This window comes from Leuresthes tenuis, unplaced genomic scaffold (assembly GCF_036924035.1).
Source record: "Leuresthes tenuis unplaced genomic scaffold, fLeuTen1.0.hap1 SCAF_20, whole genome shotgun sequence".
Lineage (NCBI taxonomy): Eukaryota > Metazoa > Chordata > Actinopteri > Atheriniformes > Atherinopsidae > Leuresthes > Leuresthes tenuis.
The window spans coordinates 15,543,125-15,564,415 of NW_027325374.1; the positions used below are offsets into that span (position 1 = coordinate 15,543,125).

Genomic DNA, 21,291 nt, shown 5'->3' on the forward strand with positions numbered 1-21,291 from the left:
CCCAATCCGGTATTTGAACCAAGAACCCACTTGCTGTTAGTTGACCGTGACACAACCGTAGAGCCCCCAAAGGTTCCAATAACCTACGTGTTTCCCCAGATCCACTGCAAACTGCTTTATGAATACAAAAGTTAAAGATCTTTGTCACTGAGGCTTTATGATATCCCTCTGTTTCACACAATGATAACAGCAAAGTTACTTGTTGCAAATGCAATGTACTCTAATTTGAAAGATGTAAGGCAAAAGTTAGAACCAGAAGCCCATAGTACACAAGAGAACATGAAAATAAAAAGCCTCAGTGAGATAATGCTTGTTCAGTAAGGCCTAAACACAGCACACTCCACTCATACACACAGCAGTACGACCCCCACAGCACAATAAAACTATAGTAAACTCTACCTGTACACCTGTAACTCCCCTTGCTGAATGAGCACTAATGTGATTAATAATACTGATATTAAGAAATTACAAACACGAATCTTCTTTTACATAATAGCTATAAACTTATATAACCAGGGGGCTTGTGTAAGGTAAAGACATTCCCACAACTAATCAGGTAAAAGGCAGAAAGTATGATAGCATTAAATAATTGTGAGACAGAGAAGTTCACGGCTAATCAAAACTGATTCATAAACAGTGTAGATGAAACACCAAAAGAAATACATAAATGGCTGAAGGAAATCTATTCTGTGGTAACTTTAAGTATCTTTTAGTTGGCAAACAGTTAAAGTAGTTGAGTAAAAATCCATGGTCCGTGCTAACAATACAGTTAGCTGTTGAACTGTTGAATTGTAGCAGACAGTTTGAATGGTTGGATTATCGGCTGCTGAGGAAATGTGAAGAGTTAAACAGCATGGCAGCTAAATGTAATGAAATAATGGTTGAATGAGTTAAAGATAACATTCAAAACAGCTTGAAACCAAGTTACACTCATGTGAGACAGAAAGTAGTCTTCTTTGACTCTGAAAATCAGCATGACTTTGAATTTGATCTCTGCAACCCCAGATGAGCATCAGCAGACACCATATCTCACAGTGTCACAGTATATTCTAACAAAAATGAAAGAAGAAAGCACAGGCAGGGAGTTTTACCTTTTACCAGCAGTAACTTGAAGAAATCTTTTCTGTATGATATCATCAGTCTCTTACATCATTTTGGACAACTATTCTTTACAACACTGATTCAGTTCATTGAGGTTTGTGGGCATTCATGTATCCACAGCAGTTCAATCAGGTTCAGATCTGGACTTGGACTGGAACATTGCAACACCTTGATGGTGTAGATTTGCTGCTGCATCATTGTCCTGTTGCATGACTCAATTTCAGCCAAACTTTAGCTGTCAGACAGATGGCTTCACATCTGACTCTAGAATACTTTGGTATACAGAAGAGTTCACAGTTGACATACTGCAAGATGTGGCTGCAAAACAAGCCCAAATCATCAGCCCTCCACCACCGTGCCTGACAGTTAGTATGAGGTGTTTGTCCTCATATGCTGAATTTGGTTTTCACTAAATGTGCTGCTGTGCATTATGACCGAACATCTCCACTTTGGTTTTGTCTGTTAAAAGGACATTATTACAGTAGTCTTGTGATTTGTCACTACACCGTGGACAGGTTGCCAGTCTATCACAGGGCCAGCGGTGGACCAGGTATTGTTTAAAGCTACAATGAACACACTGGGATGAGACAGATGGTGCTGACAGGCTTCTCGTGTCCATCCAGCAGGCCTGGAGGGATAATCGACTGAAAAAGGTTTGAAATCAAAGATCTAAACCAGACAATATCAGAACTCAAACCTCTTCACCTCCATCTGCGAGGCAGGTTACACGTGGTCTTTTTAATAATAAATTAAAGGGATTTTTAAAAAAGAACAGTTAACTGATAGAAATTAAACAGAAAATAAAATTGTTTAAAATTTTTAAGTTTTAAATTTCTACATTAAGTCAGCAGCATATCTCTGTCCTGTTTGCATACACCCACACACGCACTAAAGAAGAGATTGCACTTGCACTTGTTGGATAAGCGATGCTTTCAGGCATCATGAACTGAACAGCAGACCGTGAAGAGCCAAGATAAACAGAAGCCGCTGCAACGGTCGTAAAAGTGACCAATTACATTAAAGTGAGTCTGTCCACATCAAACCTGAGAGGTATTTGGGTACAGAATGTCTTTGTTAGAGTGCTCATATCAATCTCTTGACCCCACACGCACACACACTCACTCCATACTAATCAATCAATATATTTGATCTAATTTAGTTTTATCTTCAGGCTTCAAAATGATAAAGTTTGACTTTCTAACTTAAGTTATGTGTGCATGGATTTTAAAGTATTAAAGCATTAGTGTTAATAGTGTTCATTCAACCAAATTGTAGAGATGGCTTAGGTAAGTTCACTTCCACTAATATTTGAAAAGCCAAAGTAATGATCGAGCAGGTCATTCAAGTGTTAAGCGTGTGGCAGATATATTCAAGTGATGGTAAATATGCTCCATGACCAAACATTCTGGACATAATGCAGAACGAAATAATAAAATATCTTGTAACAGATAAAACAAACAACAACAAAAAACCCAGACTGCTGTTAAATGTGTTTTCTTCACTCTTGAGATCCCTTCTCTTTTCCCTCTAGTGTTGTTTCTTATAGTGCTTTGAAGATCACTATTTCAGGTGAGGGCCTGTTTGTAGCATCGTCTCTGATCTCTTGGAACCCTGCTGAGTGAAAGGTCTATGTGTGATAGATGATTGCCATGTTGTGGAGACACCGAGCCGTGACCAGCTGCTGTGAAACGGCAAGGAAACGTCTCCGTTCTCATTGTCGGGGCGCTGTCCGTAGTGCTGAAACAGTTTTTTTCTTCTTTTTTTTAAGTTCTAAAGCGACACAACACACAGTAAAAGCATGTTCATTTGAGTAAGCCCATGTTTTTTTTTTCATTCCAAATCAACTTTCAAAGTGTCAAAGCGTTAACCCACAGCACTCAAGTTGAAGGTCTGAGCACCTCCACGAGCACGTGAGCATGGAGACGTAAGTGCCAGTTTACTCGCTGTTCCTACAGAGAGGGGTGTGGTTAAGGGTTACTCAGTCCGCATCAGGTATCCATCCCACACTATATAATCCTGTGGACTGAGAGCAGGACACCAGTGAGGTGAAAACATCGGGAAACAACTCAAACTGTAAGTCCTTTGTTTTACCCTGTTGAAAGTCATTTTTCTTTCTCTAACATTGGAAAATGTTATGCTGAGCTTCACGTCTCTTTATCTGTTGCACATATCGCACTAAAACGTTTATGTAAAGACTGAAAAAAAAGGTGTAGGCTATTTTGATTTTCTTTTTTTTTCTTTTTTAAATACAAAGTTAACCCACAGTGTGAAATCAAGCCGTAGTGTTACTCCTCTCTCCTCAGATGGCCAAAATTCTGAGATCGTGGGTGATGTTCGCGGCGCTCGTTTTTTGCCTTCTGGTGTGTTTGAGCACTTTCGCGGACGCCTACCCTCCCAAGCCGGAGAGCCCCGGGAGCAACGCTTCACCGGAGGAGTGGGCCAAATACCACGCAGCTGTTAGGCATTATGTCAACCTCATAACCAGACAGAGGTGAGTCGGGAAATATTCCCTTAACCCATTCTGATTTCAGCCTGTTTATCTTATTTGGAAAAATGGAGACGAGAAAAATGTTGCAATTAAGTCTGGTATAGATTCCCCAGATATGCACATTTATTTCCCCAGAAATCCCTGGAGCTATGTCAGATTTGTGAGATTATTTAATTTCCCTAAAAGTTTACCACCTGGGAACACTGAGAAATATGGGACATTGAATGCAAACAAACACTTTCAGTAACTTGGTGTATTTTCATGCTTTGGTTGGCTTGGAGAGGTGTCCGCCTCCCTTGATGTGAGGGATTAAAGCCTTAGGCTCAAGGACAAGTTTGTAGAGATAGACATATGGAGTATAGTGCCCTCCTGTTGTGGTATGACTTCACATAACTTCATAAGGGCTGTTGAACACCCTGAAACAAGACATTACTGATGCTTGTCAAAAGTCCTGCTTCTCTTGAGCGATTTAATAAGCACTCATGAGATATTACCCCCCCCTTTCATTTTTAAATCAAACTAATTATTGAGGCTCTGTCCTCAAACCTACCAGAAGCCTGCTGTTTTACTACTATGACATATTAAACATTTCTTTTTGCCTCTTGCTGGGTGAAAAGATAAGAAATAAAAGAATATGTAAAACTCACATGGTGGTAGCTCCCTCAAGCTGTGGTTGGGTCATAGTATCGTCTCACTGTTAGCTCTCCTATTTTTAATTAAACTGGCCGGATCTGTCATTGCCCTCAAATCGCTGTGTGTTTCCCACTGCAGCCCCTCGTGCCTCACAGCAGGGTTTATTCTTCAGGGGGAAAAAAGTAAACCTTACAAAAAGCTAATTTAGAACACCCCCCCCCCCCCCCCCCCCAAAATAATTGCACATTTGATTTGTGATTTGTGCTGCAGAGATTGAGAAGAAAAAAAGCAGAAAGACTCAGTGGGGTGTGTGAGGTTAACCTGCCTTGTTGACAGCTTGATGATCCCTGAAGAAAAGACTTCCCACAGTTAAATTCGTGGCGGGTTTGATGGGGTTACACTAGGGCACTCGATGAAGCGGAGGAGGGAGACTCTCTCAGATGTTTGATGGCAGTCATTACATGCAGGTGTTTGATTTTCTGCAGGTATGGCAAGAGATCATCCCCGGAGCAGGCGATGGCTTGGCTGCTGTTCGGGGCAGATTCAAGCCAAGATGCTGAGCCACGGTGAGAAAACTTAAGCCTACGCATCTAGTGTTCTGACCGGTGGGCTGACATTGATATCTAGTGATTCATATTGTAAAATGAATACTGATAGTATTCTTCAAGCTGAAAACCAATGACACTTTTTCAAGGTAAAAAAGTCCTGGAAGGATCACATAATCTGTGCAAACAGATTGCTGTTACCACAGACCACTGATCCATTATTAAATGCAAGTCCCATTAGTTAACCACAGTTAGATGGGAATAAGATGGCAACCCAAATCTAATAAACCGCTGTTGTTTTAACCCCTGATCTGCTGATATGTCAGACCCTTCATCCGCCACATATTTGCATGTAAGGCTACGTTTCGGTTAATTACATCTGTTTTCTTTTTCTTCTTTTTGCAGCTCTGACTATGTCGATCCGTGGTAAACAAGCCCAGTGTTAACCCCGCCACCCTTTCCAACATGCCCGTCCTAAAATTGATCACCAATCAAAACCATTCTCAAGAGACAAACTGCACTGCATATTGAACTTACTCTCTACATTTAATTACCCTAATGTGCATGCAAATCTCTTTCTCTCCTTTTCTGTTTGACTGCTCTTGTCTGTAACTGTATGTAATTGTCGTCCCTCCCCCCTAAAAAATGTAAATAATTTGTATCAAAAACAATCTCTTTACAACAAAGATCTGAGTGGAATAAAAAAAAACTGATAGTCACATCCACGGTTTTTTGTGTTTTTATTTGATTAGATTTCATTTGTAGTAGCTGTAGCTACGCGTCCTGCCACTAGATGTCACTGTGTTGCCAGAATGCGCCCATGTGCAACTTAGGCTCGCTCCTCGCTGCTGCTCCATGGGTTCACATCGTCACCAGCAGACAGGCTTCAACTTCGCATAAAGGCAGAAGACGAAAAAAAAAAAAAAGAAAAGACGCGCTTGACATCACAGACCCATCTTGGACGTCTTTTGGGAAAGAGGACCACTGCGTGCACAGCAGCAAGCCGAATGGCTTTTTCGATCAATGGAATATATTTGGAGTAGCGCGCGCGAGCCGTTTTCGGTGAGGTAAAGATAGCGGTTTGTGTGGGCTGCTGTTGGCTGAAAGTGACTACACAGAAATAAGCAACTGAGAGGCGACCGCTGCTGACACCTCGGACTCGCTGCGTCCAGAAGAGAAGAAACATCTGGTTAAAAGGTGACTGGGCAGGTGAGCGACATTTCGCTGCTCCTTACTTACGAAGGGAGGCGTTTTATTCATGTTAGTTAATTGCACGCATGCAGTCATAAAGCCAAGGCTTGCCACAGCTTCGTTCCACCTTTACTCACCAGGTGGCTACTGTCTCATACAGCCTGTTATTACTCTGTTTTCCGTTTCAGTCAGTTGCTCCGTGTCTTCCGGAGGCAACTGTATCGCCACCCTAAATTACATTAGAATACAGTCATTATCAGAGCCTCGTATCTCGGGGTTACAGTAATTCTGCACGCGAGAACTCCCTGTACCACCAGCTCGTGCGCTTTTTTGTCCAATTTTTATTAAGCTAGCCTAAACTGTCCGCGGGCTATTAGCACCTGCGCAACAGTCGTGACAGGTAAACAAGACTGCGGCGACGGCAACCTGACGTAAAGTTAGTGTACCCTGGGCTGCATTTTAATGGTGAAATGTAGATAACAAAGAGTGCACGCGACGCACCTGTGCGTTGCCTTTGCGCATGCCCACACGCTGGAAGATGTGCACAGATGTTTTGAATGCGTCTGGACCAGCAGTGCTAACGGGCTTGGGGACGTCGTGTGGACGGATATGTTTTGGGGTTTTTTTTGTGGTCATTTTTAATTAAGAGAGAAGATCAGAGCTCCTTATGTTGTTGAAGGGAAAAAGCAAAGCAAAGAAAACAAAAGAATACATCCGCGTTTCTTTAAATGCTCCTGAATATTCTCAGTCTTTTGTGGCCAATTTACAAGCTTACTAATGTTAAAACAGAAACAGGTCAACTCAAATGCACTCTTCAAAATGAGAATAATGATTAAAACCTCGCTTTTCACCCCTTTCAAGGTACATAGTTTGATAGATTTGTCAGAATAATGCAGGTTGCCCTGATACCACTGTACTGTTCAACCACAGGACATCATACTCTCCATAATATATCATGTTCCTTTGGATTGCTGTTAACATTGATATGACTGGATGTCAATGCTTGTTTTGCTATGTCTTTTCTCACAGAATTGGTTGAATTCATAATGATTTAGACAAGAGTTTGAGCTATTTTTTTAATCCTTTGCCCACGGTGTCGTCTCCCTCATGTTTAACTACACAGTGTGAACATTATAGCTCGTGGAGATGAGGAAGGAAGGCAGCAAGAGCAAAGTTGCTGCATTTTCAGTAGGTAATAGGGATGGAGGGGGAAAAAGAAATGTTAGATTCCGGGATCAAGTGTGTGAAGAGCTTCCTGATAGGTTTTTAAAATGTTCGCCAGCCTCACTTTTTATGCAATCTTCTTCAAAAGTGTCACCAATTCTCCAGAGAGTAATTTGGATATCTGATTTTCATGTTACAGAAAACTACAGCTAACAGCGTTACCAAACAGGAAATGCGATTGTATCTCACCAGCATCCGAGCTTGATGTTCGGACCGGGCGTCTCTCCCTCTGCTGGTCCAAGAAGTTGTGTCATGTTGTCGTTACGGGGCGCTGCCATAAGCTGAAGAACAGGTTTTACTGTCAATACTGGCACAGCCTTTATTTGAACTGACTGGGACTGAGTTGTCAAGATGAGCTGCTGTGACTCCCAGTCATCACCTATAGCTTAATTTCCTAAGAAATTCCTGTTCTCAAACGTCAGATAAATTTATTCAAAGAATGTGATATTTGTAGAGATTTTTTTTAGCCCAGCTTAACTCTCTCCGTCACACTCGCCAACACTGATTAACTGAGTCTTTTGAGACTGTTTCTCTTTTAAGAACGTATTTTGTTTGCCTTGAAACTCCAGTTTGTTATTGTTTTACCAATAAAACTCACAAGTATTAGATTTTAATGTGATACTACAGTCACATAGATCTCATTCAGACGGCCTCTCAGGGATTAAAGGAACGTTTTCCTTCCTCTCAGCCTCTCTTTTGGACGTGAGAGCTTTACCCTCCAGTTGTGGTTGGCTGCTGTGGTCTTACCATTTCTGTCGATGTTCTTCTTTGACAATTTAAGAGCTAAGGCTTTGAAATGAAGCTCTTCACTCAAGCCTCTCTCTTGAAGATCCGACTGCCTTTTCTACGGCACATTAAATAGGATCAAATGAGAGAAGACTTGGAGCAGAAGTTCACGCTGACAAAAAAAACAGGCCTCAACCACAAAGTAATGCACTTTGAATTCATTACAATCCTTTTGATAGTGGTCACGCATGCAGGAAGACTCAAAGACGGAGCCCTGTGTAACTCCTGAGCAGATCTTGTTAGACCCAAGAAGTTCTTTGATGTCACACTCAGAATTCTCTTAGTAAGAACACTCTCCCTGCTGCCTGACCATGACACTGTTCGGTTTCACTGCTTTGAGGCGCTGAGTGATTAATTACCACATGCAGCAGGACTTCTAATCAGCTGGAGCCAGCTTATGGGATGGATTCAGTGACAGGACTCATCCACGCTTGACTCCACCAGGAGAATGATCTGCTGTGGCGTGTTCTCCCAGCAGCCGTGGTGTCATACAGAAAACTGTCTCACTCATTGCTCTCAGGCCTGCAGTCTCACATCCTTTTTTCGTCAAAGGCGGTTAACTCCATCTTTAGAGGCAAAGCCATCAAAGTGACGACTGCAAACTTGCATTTTCTGTTTATGTTTAACATGCTTGGCATTTTTTACTGTTATATTTGGCCTAACAACTGATACTGGTTCTCTGATAGCGCTGTGGGCTCCTCCAGACTGGGATATTTGGACAAGAATTGGACGGATTATGATTAAATCCAGAATACGCCACCTTGTTCCACAGAGAATAACTTTTATGTCTCTAGTCGTTACCTGACTTTTCATCTGGCACTTTTAAAAGGTTAACATTGTTCCTTATAGATCCCCTGACATGTTTTCGTGGCACCACAGTGAGGCTGACGTGTGATTCGTCCATCCTGAAGTGTTTGTGATGAAGGTTGGCACAAACATTCATATCTGCCACTGGATGGAAGCCTGACTTTCATCTCCATCGACCTCAGCTGCACTTGAACTTGCTGGGAGTCGTGCTTGTGCTCGTCAGTAAAAGTACAACCCCGGGCCTCATGTATTGTGCTTTACTTAAACATTTCATCCTCGAAAAAAAAACGTGAAACTGCCCCTTTACATTGTGATAATTACTCTATAAACCCTTTTTTTTTTCCAGAGAAATCAGAGTGACGTTGAGGGTGATGGTCGCTTAATGCTGCCCCTTTGCTCGATCACAGCTCTTTGCCTCAGTCCCTTCACCTCTCGGTGAAGGCGACATGACATTTAATTCTAATTACAGTCTGTATCCGCGGTGAGAAAAGGACGAGCCGCGTCGCCTAGGCGATTGAGATCTATTAATATTCCCGTTTTCAATTGCCATACAGCGATGATTGCAAATAGTTGTCGTGCTGTTTTTGAACTAGTAGTTTGGATTTTTTTTTTAATAAGGCAGCACGATGAAAACAGATTCTCACTGATATGGCAGATATGAGTCAACACACACACGGGACTTCTGATTTCTTCCCGTTTCAGAATCGTGGCTGAAGTAAAGCGTGTGTTCAAAAGCTATTTGCTTGATGGTTAATAATTCACCATTAGCTTGTTAAAGTGCCTTTTAGGTAAAGTTTCTTTAGTGTTCTTCACCGGTCGAACACGGAGCGCATTAATATGCAAGTGAAGCAGAGCCCCTTCGTTTCGAAGCCATTCATGCGCGCCGGATCCTTTAAACTTTAAACTGCTCTTTGAACGCGTCCTCTGCCTCGGAACGTCTCCGCACGCGGCTCTGATCTGCGCAGACAGAGACTTAGAAGTGAGCGCTATCCCAAAGGACGAAAAGGGAAATGGGTTTGCTTCTGTTTCGTTTGTCGAGCGAGAGTTCAGTATAGAATTTAGTGATGTTTTCTGTCGCGACATTTGGTGGCAGATCCCCCCAAAAACCTGCACATTTTTATGAACCCTGAGCAGAAATTGCGCCGTGTTTGCTAAGAAAAGTGCAAATGGGATTTTTGGAAGGAGAAAATAACACGTCAGTAACTTTGTGTGCTTTGTTTTGCCACCAAAGCTTTCAGAGAAATGACTAACATGAAACCCACAGTGCAGTTTATTTTCACACGGCTCGTGAGAGCGAGTGTTTTTCAGTTGACTGCACCCTTACATTTGAATTTAGATCTTAATCTAATCCATTTTCATGTGTTTTGTATTAAGTCACGGCATAAAAAAAAAACAATATTTGGATTAAACTGTGCCCCTCTCCTCCAGTTGATGTAGAATGTGATGCTGATGGAAAACGTTTGCTCAGATAAAGACTCAGACCATTTAACAGACCCAGTTTCAGCTCTAACTTATTATTATTTTACGCATTTTCCCTTGTTGCCATGGCAAAGCGCCGGGGAAAAAAGGCTAAGAGCTCCTCGTGGTTGTCTTGGATACGACAGTTTTCCCTTGTAAAGTAATGAGAGGAGCTGAACCTGTGGGAGCGCGGGGTTATTTTTAGACCTGACGCCAGCATGCATGTGTGGAGTAAGACTTGTTTGGTTGCTGGCGCGTTTGCTGGTGTGCGTGAGCATGTTTACAGGCTTTAATGCGACCTCAGTGTATGAACAGCCCAGGGCGTTTTACACTTGGCACACAAACACCTGAGCCACTGCTTGTGTCGTTGCTCCAGGACACGAATGTGCTGGGTGCAGGCTTTATTTGCACTTGCATGTTTCACATGTCTGCAAGCGCTGTCATCGCGGATATAGATATTTACATCTCATTTGTCGAGACCCGTGCTGATGGAGAATTAGGTATGATGGAATAATTTAGCTGGCTGTAACACAGTTATTCCCTTGAATTTCAGGGTTATGCCTAAAGCTCCAAAGCTTTGACCTTTTCAGTCATTACTAGCAATGTAAGATTTGGATGCTGCAGGAATTAAAATCTAGTATGTTGTTGCACTGAAAATATTTGGTAAAGCGCATTTAAAATGGCGAGGAATAGAATTATAGATCGGTTAGCACACAGATGGCCCAGAGGAACTTAAAACACAGCTGCCCTCTCAATTTAATAGACAGTGTAGAGATGATAGCAGGTCTGCAGATGTGATGTCATGGCAGCTGTGCTATTGAGCTGCTCTCTTCCTGCTATCTGATGAGGAGGATGGAGGTTTGTGTGAATGCATGTGCACGTGTGAGCTCCCTAATGGAGACAGAGGGGAATTCACTTCTACAAGAGATACTACATTGCTGCACAGATTGACCAACAAGTTGCACAACTGCAGATCACAGTTAAACTTGAACATTAACCTCTATGATATTTCTAGAACACCTTATTGGTCCACTGGTTGAAGGTTTTTTCTCTCATGTCCCCGGTCGCCAACAAAATACCGCCACCAGTTACGACTGCACCAACATTAGCTCTTGTTCATTTTTATCACACCAGTGTCATAGAAGGAGAGTGAAAAGGTTAAAAAGCTGAGAATATCCTGTTCCTTGCACTCAGCCCAGCTGTATCGCTCAGCCAAGCTCCGCTGCAATCAGCTTTGACTTCTGAGCTGACGTTTGGCCGCGGCATTCTTTTAACAAGCTCTTTTGTTTTATAGTGTGAACGCAGAAAGTCCTAGATAAGCCAGGGGAACTGGTATGCGGTATTAAATACACAATCCACGTTGATCATAGTTTTACTAAAGCCCTGAGTCCTTTCGATGCACTTGAATGACGAACCAATGAAAGCTCTTACAACTGTCCCCACCAATCAACAATGCAGCAAAAGTCGTAAAACAGGGTGAAATGAGCACTTGATTTAAAGACAAAGTAAACAATAGGCAGTCGGTTACACTGAATTCGGATTAAGTAAGTTCGATAAGGATTAGATTTCCCCAACAGAAAGGCTAAACCAACTAGAAAAAGCTGTTCCTGCGACACAGCAGTGAGAATGCTGATGAAGTTTAATTGGGATAGCTGAAAATGCTAAAAAAAAGTGGAAAATCTTTCAATTGCTGAAAATCCAGCAATTGCAGAAGTCTTGGTTGAAGGAATTTGAAGTTGAAATAACAATAGTGGAATGATTTAAACCGAGTGGAAGTACAGACAATTTGATGAAAGAGTTTTTTTTCATGTTTTTTAAACCATTATATTTCAATATTGGCTTAATATTTGAAAAAGCTTGAACCATTTGGTAATAGTTTGAGTGGTGTCTCTAGCTGAAAGTATGCAGAAGTGGTTAGGTTGAAAAGAGGAGAGACAGTTGAAACGTGAAATTTGCATAAAAATTGCAGAAAATGTGAATAAAATGTTAAATATTTTAAAAAGTCTAAAAGTTAGAAACACCAAAAGTGAAAGCCATGATCTCCTGAAAGAGCTGAACGTTTTGATACCAAAATTGTAGAAATTGGTGAAAGTATGCAGAAGTAGTTAGGTTGAAAATAGGAGAAAGAGTTGAAATTTGTTCACATTTTTAAAAACGTTATATTTCAATATTGGCTTAATATTTGAAAAAGCTGCTCCAGTTGGTAGTAACTGAATGTCTTGTGACCTGTTTAAAGTTTGAATGGTGTCTCTTGCTGAAATTCTGCAGAAATAGTTAGGTTGGAAAGAGGAGGAACTTTTTGAAGAGTTGAAAGCACTTTCCATTAATTTGAATGAGGAAAAAAGTTTAATTGTTTAAATAGTTTAAAAGTTATAAACACCAAAAGTCATAGCATAAATTTCCTGAAGGAGCTGAACGGTTTGATACCAAAATTGTAGAAATCGGTGAAAGATTGCAGGAGTAGTTTGGTTGAAAAGAGGAGAAAGAGTTGAAATTTGTTCACGTTTTTTAAACCGTTATATTTCAATAGTGGCTTAATATTTGAAAAAGCTGCTCCGATTGGTAACAGCTGAATGTCTTGTGACCTGTTTAAAGTTTGAATGGTGTCTCTAGCTGAAAATCTGCAGAAATAGTTAGGTTGGAAAGGGTAGGAAGTTTTTGAAGAGTTGAAAGCACTTTCCATTCATTTGAATGAGGAAAAAAGTTTAATTGTTTAAATAGTTTAAAAGTTATAAACACCAAAAGTCATAGCATAAATTTCCTGATGGAGCTGAACGGTTTGATACCAAAATTGTAGAAATCGGTGAAAGATTGCAGGAGTAGTTTGGTTGAAAAGAGGAGAAAGAGTTGAAATTTGTTCACGTTTTTTAAACCGTTATATTTCAATAGTGGCTTAATATTTGAAAAAGCTGCACCAATTGGTAACAGCTGAATGTCTTGTGACCCGTGTAAAGTTTGAATGGTGTCTCTAGCTGAAAATCTGCAGAAATAGTTATGTTGGAAAGAGTAGGAAGTTTTTGAAGAGTTGAAAGCACTTTCCATTCATTTGAATGAGGAAAAACGTTGAACCAAAGTTGAATAGTTTAAAAGTGTAAAAGATATAAACACCAAAAGATATTGCACACATCTCCTGAACGAGTTGAACGTTTTGATACCAAAATTGTGGAAAATCGGTGAAAGATTGCAGAAGTAGTTAGCGGACAAAAAACGTATGGAATAAGAATAATAGAGAGAAACAGGAAAGCAATTCCAGTATTCTCACAATTATCTCACGGATCTCTGTGAACAGATGTCTGTGGGCAAATGACAACATGTTCGGTACCGGGAGTGTTCTCGTGGCCGTCTGTAGTTTGTTTCTTGTTCAAAATTGTATTGATGGGTTTCCGTTCAGCGCCATTACCGAGGTGTGTGCGCAGTAGTTCAAGGTTCAATACGCCGATGGGATCACGTCCTTTTTGCCAAGAGCAGAGGTTAAAGTGTGGATTCGGGGCAGAAAAAGCCCAGACTGACTGGGGTCCAGTGAGTCCCAAAGGCAGCTAAACTTATGCAGCGCACACTTTATGTCTTAAAGAAAAAAGCAAAACTCCGATCAAGTGTCAGAGGACTTTGCGTCATGTAAATACACAGAGAACAGAATTATTTGCATGAGAGGATATGCCATGCAGTTAGTCACTTGGAGGTGTCTAACCGTTTGTTGTTCAGGATCTCGTCATTTCTCAGAGAAAACAAGAATTTACAGTCGATCTACATTTATTAAAGAAGTTCTCATCACTGCCAACCGCCTTTGCATCCAGTAATGTTTATACAGGAGAATTCCGTTTCCTGGCCAATCACATTTGAGTGGTCTCAAAACCAGTGGCTCCAGTCTGAGTGATAGCTTTTCATGAACCTTTTAACACGCGTCTGCATTCTAAGAACAGGTGGACCGCCACATTGTTTTCACTTCCAAGTGAAGGGATCGCTACACACAGGGATGTTTACATATTGTCCATCCAATCTGTATCAAAAGGGGCGGGGATGCAGTACTAAATCAGCTGTTATTTTTTGCTTGTTATGCTCCCCAAGCTCCAGATTGCTAGCATGTGAGGCGTCGTCGGTAGCATGCAGGAACGGCACACCATGCATCACAAGTAAATTCTCATCCTATGGGAAACACTACAGAGAAGTGTGGGCACTATTGTTGAAAGAGTGACTCAGCATGCACAACTTTGTTCTTTGGTGGTTATGTTGAAGCAAGGTCGAGGGTGGGGGAGATTATTTAGCAGCTGCCTCAGTGAGCAGGAGCTCTGCTCCTCTCTGGCTCACTTCATGCATTTAGCGTTGATGAGCAGCAACACTTTTCAAAACACAAATGTCATGCGGGTTTGTCCCATTCAAAAGGAAAGACAGCCCGGGTTACTTTTCTTTAACAGGCCGGCACGAGTTAGTGTCCAAAGGAATCATCTTAACACTTTAAGATTTAGGAGTAGCACTAACGCAGTCATTCTCAATGGACTCCGAAGCTTCTCCCAGCGTAGCTGATCAGTATTTGTTTAAGAAATCAACTAAATAAGCCAGTGGGAGGATTCTTCAATCAGGGATATTTTAATAAAATGCTCAGGCACAAAATTGCAGGCATGCAGATCTGAACAAATAGTTTTGTGTCAGTGCAGGCGATCAAATTAATAAAATGTCATGCAGCCGGGCTTGAAGACATCTTATTTGTATTCACTGGTCGCTGAGAGGATAGAAAAGAACTAAGAGAGGGATCCGTTTTAATGAAAAACGTCGCTCAGAAGCCAGTTTTGAAAGGTCTTTTGCTCAGCTGTCATAAAATATGAATGCGGCTCAATCCGGAGGAAGACGTGCGGTTAACTTTTTTTCTGTTTTCTTAACTCTGGAAGCCAGAGAGAAAGCATTTATGATGCAGTGATTGTTCATCCAATTACTTTGTCTGGATTGTTTAAGTTCTCGGATGCTGGAGAACAGTAGAAAATGTGCAGGCTGAGAAAGAAATGTAGGATATAGAACACATTGACCCTGTGATTTTGCTCAGTTTTGACCACCATAGCATTGGTTTCACCCTCAGCAGCCATTGTCATAGCAACTGGGAATTAGCATCCTTGGATAGGTGCTCTCTCTCTCTCTCTCTCATCAGCTGTGTTCTTATTCTCCTCACCATTGCTTTTCTGTCTCTGTTTGCCGCTCTGACCCCCCCACGCAGCCACAGCCTTCCCGCCTCACAACTGTCTCACCTTTCACATTTCTGGCGTCATGCTCCACAAACCTCATGCCAACTGATTGCTGTCTTTGCGTTTGTGTTCACGCTCCACAATTTGAAAGCTTTTCACTGTGACATATTTCAAGTGACCAGGTCCAGTTGTTGATCCCAGGCCAACAGCTTCTTCCTCACTCATTCCAACCATCTGTGAGGCTTGTTACTTTTTCCTGCTGTCTGATGTTAAACAGATCAATTAGAGTTTCACCTTCTCACTCAGTCTTTCTAACTGTTGCTAATTGCACTCGGGGCGGACGTGATGGCTAAAACCGGATGTTACCAGAGCAACGGGCTGTTCTATTTCTAGACATTAATAAAGTTAGCGGTCATGTGTGGGAGGCGGTTTAGATATAATTGGAATGCTCTGTGTTGGTCAAGCTGTACACCGACTGTACTTGGGATAGAAAAAGGGGATTTGTATTCTCTGGTTAGGCTGGATTAGGATTTTCTGTTCAGTATTTAGAAGGTCTGTACCTAACAACACGAGTCATTCCTTTGTTTCAGCTTGAATTCTACCTCAGCAGTTCGATTTTTTTTTAAAGGGTTCTGGCATTTATATTCACAGTCAGCACTTCCTCTTTTCGTTGCAGTTGACCTAACGAGTTTCTGGAGGATACTGGGAGGAGCTAATCTTTAAAATGCCTGTGGCAACATCCAGCTCTGACTCCGGTAAGTGTTTCGGCCTCACTACGATAAGAGTATCTGTGTGTGTGTGTGTGTGTGTGTAAGAGAGAGAGAGGGGAAGAAGAGGGAGGAGATACTGAATTGTTCGTGGTTATTCCCTCACAGAGAACATGTATCTCATCTCCTGACTTCTAATGTGACTTAATGAGGTGACTAATGGAGCACTAAAACTCCCGTCTTAGATCCGTCATGCCTACAAGGATTTAATGTCCAATGCTTTCCAGGTCTCAACTCGTGCCCAAACACATGTCAAATCTGCAATGATCATCAATGCATAAAATATTGGAAACGGAATTGATTTGGAGTCACTTACCGGATTTGACAGTTACATTCAAAAAGGATAGGGAGGTGGTTCATTTTCTATCCAATATTTCAGATGTTTTTTGAGACTTTGTAAAACTGGTCCCATGACGATCACATGTGCCTATTTTCGGTGTAAGACAACCTAAAACAGCCACATAAAAATAACATCTTGTCTCAACATTTATGTGGAACTGCTGGAAGTCCAGTCAAATTTGGCATCACATTGCATGATGGTCTCTTGGTTTCACATCAAATATTATCAGCCTGAAACTGTGATACTTTGAGATCAGTTGAATTACAGCTCTTGCACTAATGCCAGATTTTTTTTTTCTTTTGCCCACATTAAACTAAAACCTGGCACACGGCCAATCCGTCTCTGTATTCCCTCTTCACTCAGTGCCGAGGACAGAGATATAAGGGATGGAGACGGCTCGACCAGATGTCTGGGAAGGCAATCTCGGCATATTTGTATTATTTTTTTTTTCAAACAGATTGCTAAATCTAGAACTGAAAGCCTTAAACTATTTGATGATGGGATAATAGATTCCAGCAGCCAGCTGGAAAGAGGGAGGGATGGACTTCCATGGAGAGTTAAAGTGTGCGTGGAGTCTGCTGTCTTTCAGTCAGTTTTGATCTGAACACTAAGCAGAGGGCCGCCTCAGACAGGATGACTGGCTTTTTTTTTATTACCACGCAGTTAACAATTTCTCCACATTTGATTTTAAAAGCATTATTTCCAGCACTGATATCCTTTAGGGTGTTTTTGTTTGAAACAGTACCAATTTTTGTTCTTTCAGCCCATGATTAAAATGCTCAAATATAGATTTCCCAATAAGCACTGAGCCTATTTTAAAGTGAACAAACACAAACAAAAGGGCTGTACCGTCCACATGAGAAGCAGTGCGTTAGGTCTGCATGTCTGATGCCAGCTTCAGGCAGTTGCCAGCTGCAGAACCGACCAGCCATGCTCAGACAACGGGAGGGGGACGCTTACACAATCTCCTTGAGACACTTTGGTCTGTAGATGTGTGGTTTAGGAGTCCTGAGTGCAAAACGTTTGGCCAACGAAACAAGAGTGAAAATGAAAAAAGGTTTCATGTATCCCTAAGGGAAATTTCACTGTGGCAGTGTTTATTTTTTCTTATCAATCATCATAAGCTGTCATTATGCATGTTTGTTGCTGCTGGCAGGAATGACCTTCTGTATCATTCGGTGCTGCAGTGGAACTGAAGGAGCCTCTTACTCAGCACACTTTGTTCTTACAACATTATGTTAAGTGGGGGGTGGGCAGCGATGTTCCTCATGTTCATTAACTTATGTTGCATTATTCTTTGCACCGTTAGTTCAAGGGGTTCAATAGCAGGCCCCCAGCACAGAGACATACTCTTTTTTTCTCTTTTTTATCAATTTGTTAAGTCACAGGGTCACCGGCTCTGAGGCCGCTGCACCAACAGCCCTAACAGACGTACAGAAAATATGCAACATGTTGAGGACAGACATTGGGGGGGCCTAAGCTTCCATAAGAAGTGTGGTCTGTTCGGTCCCTACTTAAAGACAGTGTCAGTGTTGCGTTTCTGGTCTAGTCCAGGTAAACTCCCATTTATCTATATTCCTCAACCACCTCTGCCTCCTCTCCCAGGATGGAGACAATATCTGACTTACTCCCGGTCCTCCTAAAGTCCGCAGTCATCCCTTTTGTTACAAGTACAAGTTGGTCGGCTCAATCTTATTATATACCTCTAATCTAAATTTTATTGACAGTATTTTGATACAGTGTGAATGGGGCTTTTGGTGTCAGTAGTAAGGAATAGTACAAGTCTGCTCACCTTTTTGACCACACCCCCTTCCCGTAAGCCAACCCTCTGCTGCTTCTTCGCCAATGGAAGGGAAAAAAAAGAAAAAAAAACCCTCCCTGCCTCCTTTTCTCCCTCCTCCCAGAGAAGGCATCATACTTCCCTCCCTTTCATCCTTCCCCACCTCCCCCACCTCCTTTCTTCACTCATGCACCTCGCTCGTCTCCTTTCATTCATGCAGAGGAGGAGACGCTCAGCCAGGCGTCGCTTCTACACATTCACGTCAAGAGCAGGTGGAGAGGGAGGAGAGAACGAGGAGCCGTTTGGGCAGAAAGGAGGGGAAAAGAAAGCGGTGACAGATAGGGAGAGGTGATCTCTGAGACTGCCTCTGACACAGTCCTGGCTGTGTTACTGAGTGTGTTCCCCACAGTGAGGTGTTGTTCAGCATGGCTGGCAGCCTGTTTGGAAGGCTGTCTCTGGAGGAGGGGGACTCAGCCAACTCCTTGGAGGGCCTGGATATCAAGCTGGGGGGAGAAGGTAAGAACACCTGCTGGGTGTGGGTGGAATCTTTTGATGGTTTTTAAAACTGACGATTTAACCTGGGAAAAACCCGCTGAAGCCATTGCTAAAAGGAACCTTATGAGGGAGCGCTACGCTCATCTATTTGCTGCTTGTTGTTTTACATTTCCATTGCACCTGCACCTGGCGTACGAGTGTGATGAAGACGAGCAGAGACAGATTAGCACCCAGGGCCGTGTGTCATGTGTAGGAATCTGAGTAGACTGCAGAGAAAGGACAGCGGGACGTAGAAATAAAGCAAGCTCACAATACTCAGTGGAAGACCATAAATTAAAGGAGAAAGCCTCCCGTTTAAGTCTTTTTTCCATTTACAAAAAAAGCCTGATTGTCAAACAGGGAACAGTAAAGACAAGAGTGCTCTTCAGACGAGTAAGAATGAAAAAAAAAAGACGAGAAGTGATTAGTAGAGGTAGATTGTTTGTAGAGCAAGTAGTTGTTGTCCTGAATCATAATTCCTTGCATAATATTTGCTCTCACAGCATGGGAACCACCGTACATCACATTCATAATTGATGGATTTCATTAATATTGGATGGAGTTGCATACCTCACATTATTATACACGAGTGCTCTGACCCATGCATGGGCGGCCTGTCTTGGTAAAGCCATGTATGAAAATACTCCTGCGTCCCAGGTGAGGGAACGAGACTCAAAACAACTGTTTTTATGGAGTCATGCTAATCGAGACAAGGTTAGAGGCGTCGCTGCATCACTGCCAAGCCCGACGTGTGTCACTATACTATACTGTGTCGCAAGATATGCTCCCCTCTGTAATGGGGCTTGACAGGACAGCAGTGACAGCCATAATGAATCACATTTTCTGTCAAAGCGCTCTGTATAACAGTTCAGGGTGCATGCATGTGTGTGTGTGTGTGTGTGTTGGACAGAGATACAGAGAGGCAGACCTCCACTGCATTGTACATTCACAAGGAGTAAGTAGGGGGTCATTTATATGCAACAGTGTTCTGATTAGAGACGGCACTCTTGAAAGTGTCAGACTCACAACCTTCAAATAACTCCGACTCTCTTACTTTTCGCCCTTCTCCACGTACACACTGCACCACGCACTACCTGTCTGCCCCCGAAAGACTCTCGCTGTCAGAGGAATATACTCTGCGCCTTTTGGACTAATGAAGCTGTGTTCAAGCACAGATGATGGATCATTGAGCACAATGTGTTGGTGGGATTGGACTGTCAAAGATAATCACCGGGTTTCAAGAGAATGGGACAATTTCATTTTGTTCTGGCTCGTGGTGCTTGATAATGTGGTGACACCGGCAGTCGTTTCATTCATATCGCACCCCAATGATCTCCATTTGCTCTTTCATTAGCCGCCGCATAGAGAACATGTGTATAGTTAAAGGCAAAATGGCGTGTTTCTTGAAAGCAACTTCAGCGGATCAACCTGTCTGTGCCAGTTTAACTTGCGAAAGCGCTCTGTGGCCACGAGGGTGAGGTGTAATGGGAGCTGCTGTCCAGGCGCAAAATGTCAACAAATGTCACGAGCGTTATCTCCAGCGGTGACCTTCATCGAGAGGCAGGTCTCGTCACTCGGAAAAGTTAGATGATTTTGCCCCGAAGCAAGCCTTAACCCCCCCACCCCCCACTTGACCTACAGCTCAATTCAGGGAGCGAATTTCATCCTGTGCCTTTGCTTACGAACCCTCTTGCTTATTCTCACTCATTGCAACGTCTGGAAAGTCAACATCTGTCTGAATCCGCCACAGCACAGTTTAAAAGTGTGCCACAGCGCTCAGCATCACATATGCTCATTTGGGTTTGGCTTTTGGCTGCGGGTAGGAACAGGCAGGCGTCAAACAAAGCTGCAAAATTCTCCCGTACATTTCGATTTCAGATTATTCCAGCGGAGGGTCTGTTTGCCTTCATTATGCACATAATGTGGTCTGACCTGCATCCGAATCTTGTCAGCCTGGAGGAAGTATCAGCATGGCGGCTTGAATGTCAGCTTTAAAGTCACTTCTCCTGCTGATTGGCTATCCAGGACTCACACGAAGGAGGTCAGAATTACATTGTTTGACTGCAGTATTATCTATACAAATCACCCTTAATGTAATCTCAGCATGCATTCGTACCACCCTACTGCTGATATTTTAAAAGTCGTCCCACTAAAACTGCCTTTGCGCAGCAGATCATTTGAACTACTTCTACATTCTAATTATGAATATCTTCACGCTCAAACAGATGAGAGCTACTTAGAGGACAAGCCTGTACAAGTAGCACACAAACAAACACACACGGAAAGAGTGGCCACTCCCAAAGTACGGTACCCAGCATGTGCACACACAGGCTTGACATGATAAGCCAGTTGGTGTTGTCAGGGACACTTCACCAGGAGGATGTTGATTTAATAGCTCAGAACGTAGCGTACGAGAGCGGCACGTTTGTCTCATTCTGTTGTTGAATGCTCGACATTGTCGAAGTT

The 21,291-nt window shown here is 42.4% G+C and overlaps 2 protein-coding genes across 3 annotated transcripts in view; both read left to right on the forward strand.

Annotated features, from left to right (window-relative positions):
- The first annotated feature begins 3,094 nt into the window (after positions 1 to 3,094).
- On the forward strand, positions 3,095 to 5,488 carry pyyb (peptide YYb). Its single transcript, XM_072373253.1, has 4 exons — positions 3,095 to 3,174; positions 3,405 to 3,592; positions 4,708 to 4,788; positions 5,173 to 5,488. The coding sequence occupies exons 2-4, from the start codon at positions 3,405 to 3,407 to the stop codon at positions 5,195 to 5,197; spliced, it is 294 nt and encodes a 97-aa protein (XP_072229354.1). The 5' UTR covers positions 3,095 to 3,174; the 3' UTR covers positions 5,198 to 5,488.
- Positions 5,489 to 5,638: 150 nt separating this feature from the next.
- Positions 5,639 to 21,291, forward strand: part of mpp2b (MAGUK p55 scaffold protein 2b) — a 34,448-nt gene continuing 18,795 nt past the window's right edge. The window contains exons 1-2 of one of the 2 annotated variants that reach the window (XM_072373669.1): positions 5,639 to 5,976; positions 16,081 to 16,159. In XM_072373669.1, coding sequence (XP_072229770.1) covers positions 16,129 to 16,159 — 31 coding nt within the window. In that variant the 5' untranslated portion in view covers positions 5,639 to 5,976; positions 16,081 to 16,128. Of the gene's footprint in view, positions 5,977 to 16,080; positions 16,160 to 18,397; positions 18,808 to 21,291 lie in introns of those variants that run through there. The other variant, XM_072373668.1, reaches the window with a different exon arrangement.

Bases quoted from the DNA above. Each gene is read 5' to 3' on its own strand.
- pyyb (XM_072373253.1), top strand. From the start codon at position 3,405: ATGGCCAAAATTCTGAGATCGTGGGTGATGTTCGCGGCGCTCGTTTTT. The intron at 3,593-4,707 runs GTGAGTCGGGAA...GATTTTCTGCAG, and splicing joins AACCTCATAACCAGACAGAG to GTATGGCAAGAGATCATCCC. The intron at 4,789-5,172 runs GTGAGAAAACTT...TTCTTTTTGCAG, and splicing joins AGCCAAGATGCTGAGCCACG to CTCTGACTATGTCGATCCGT.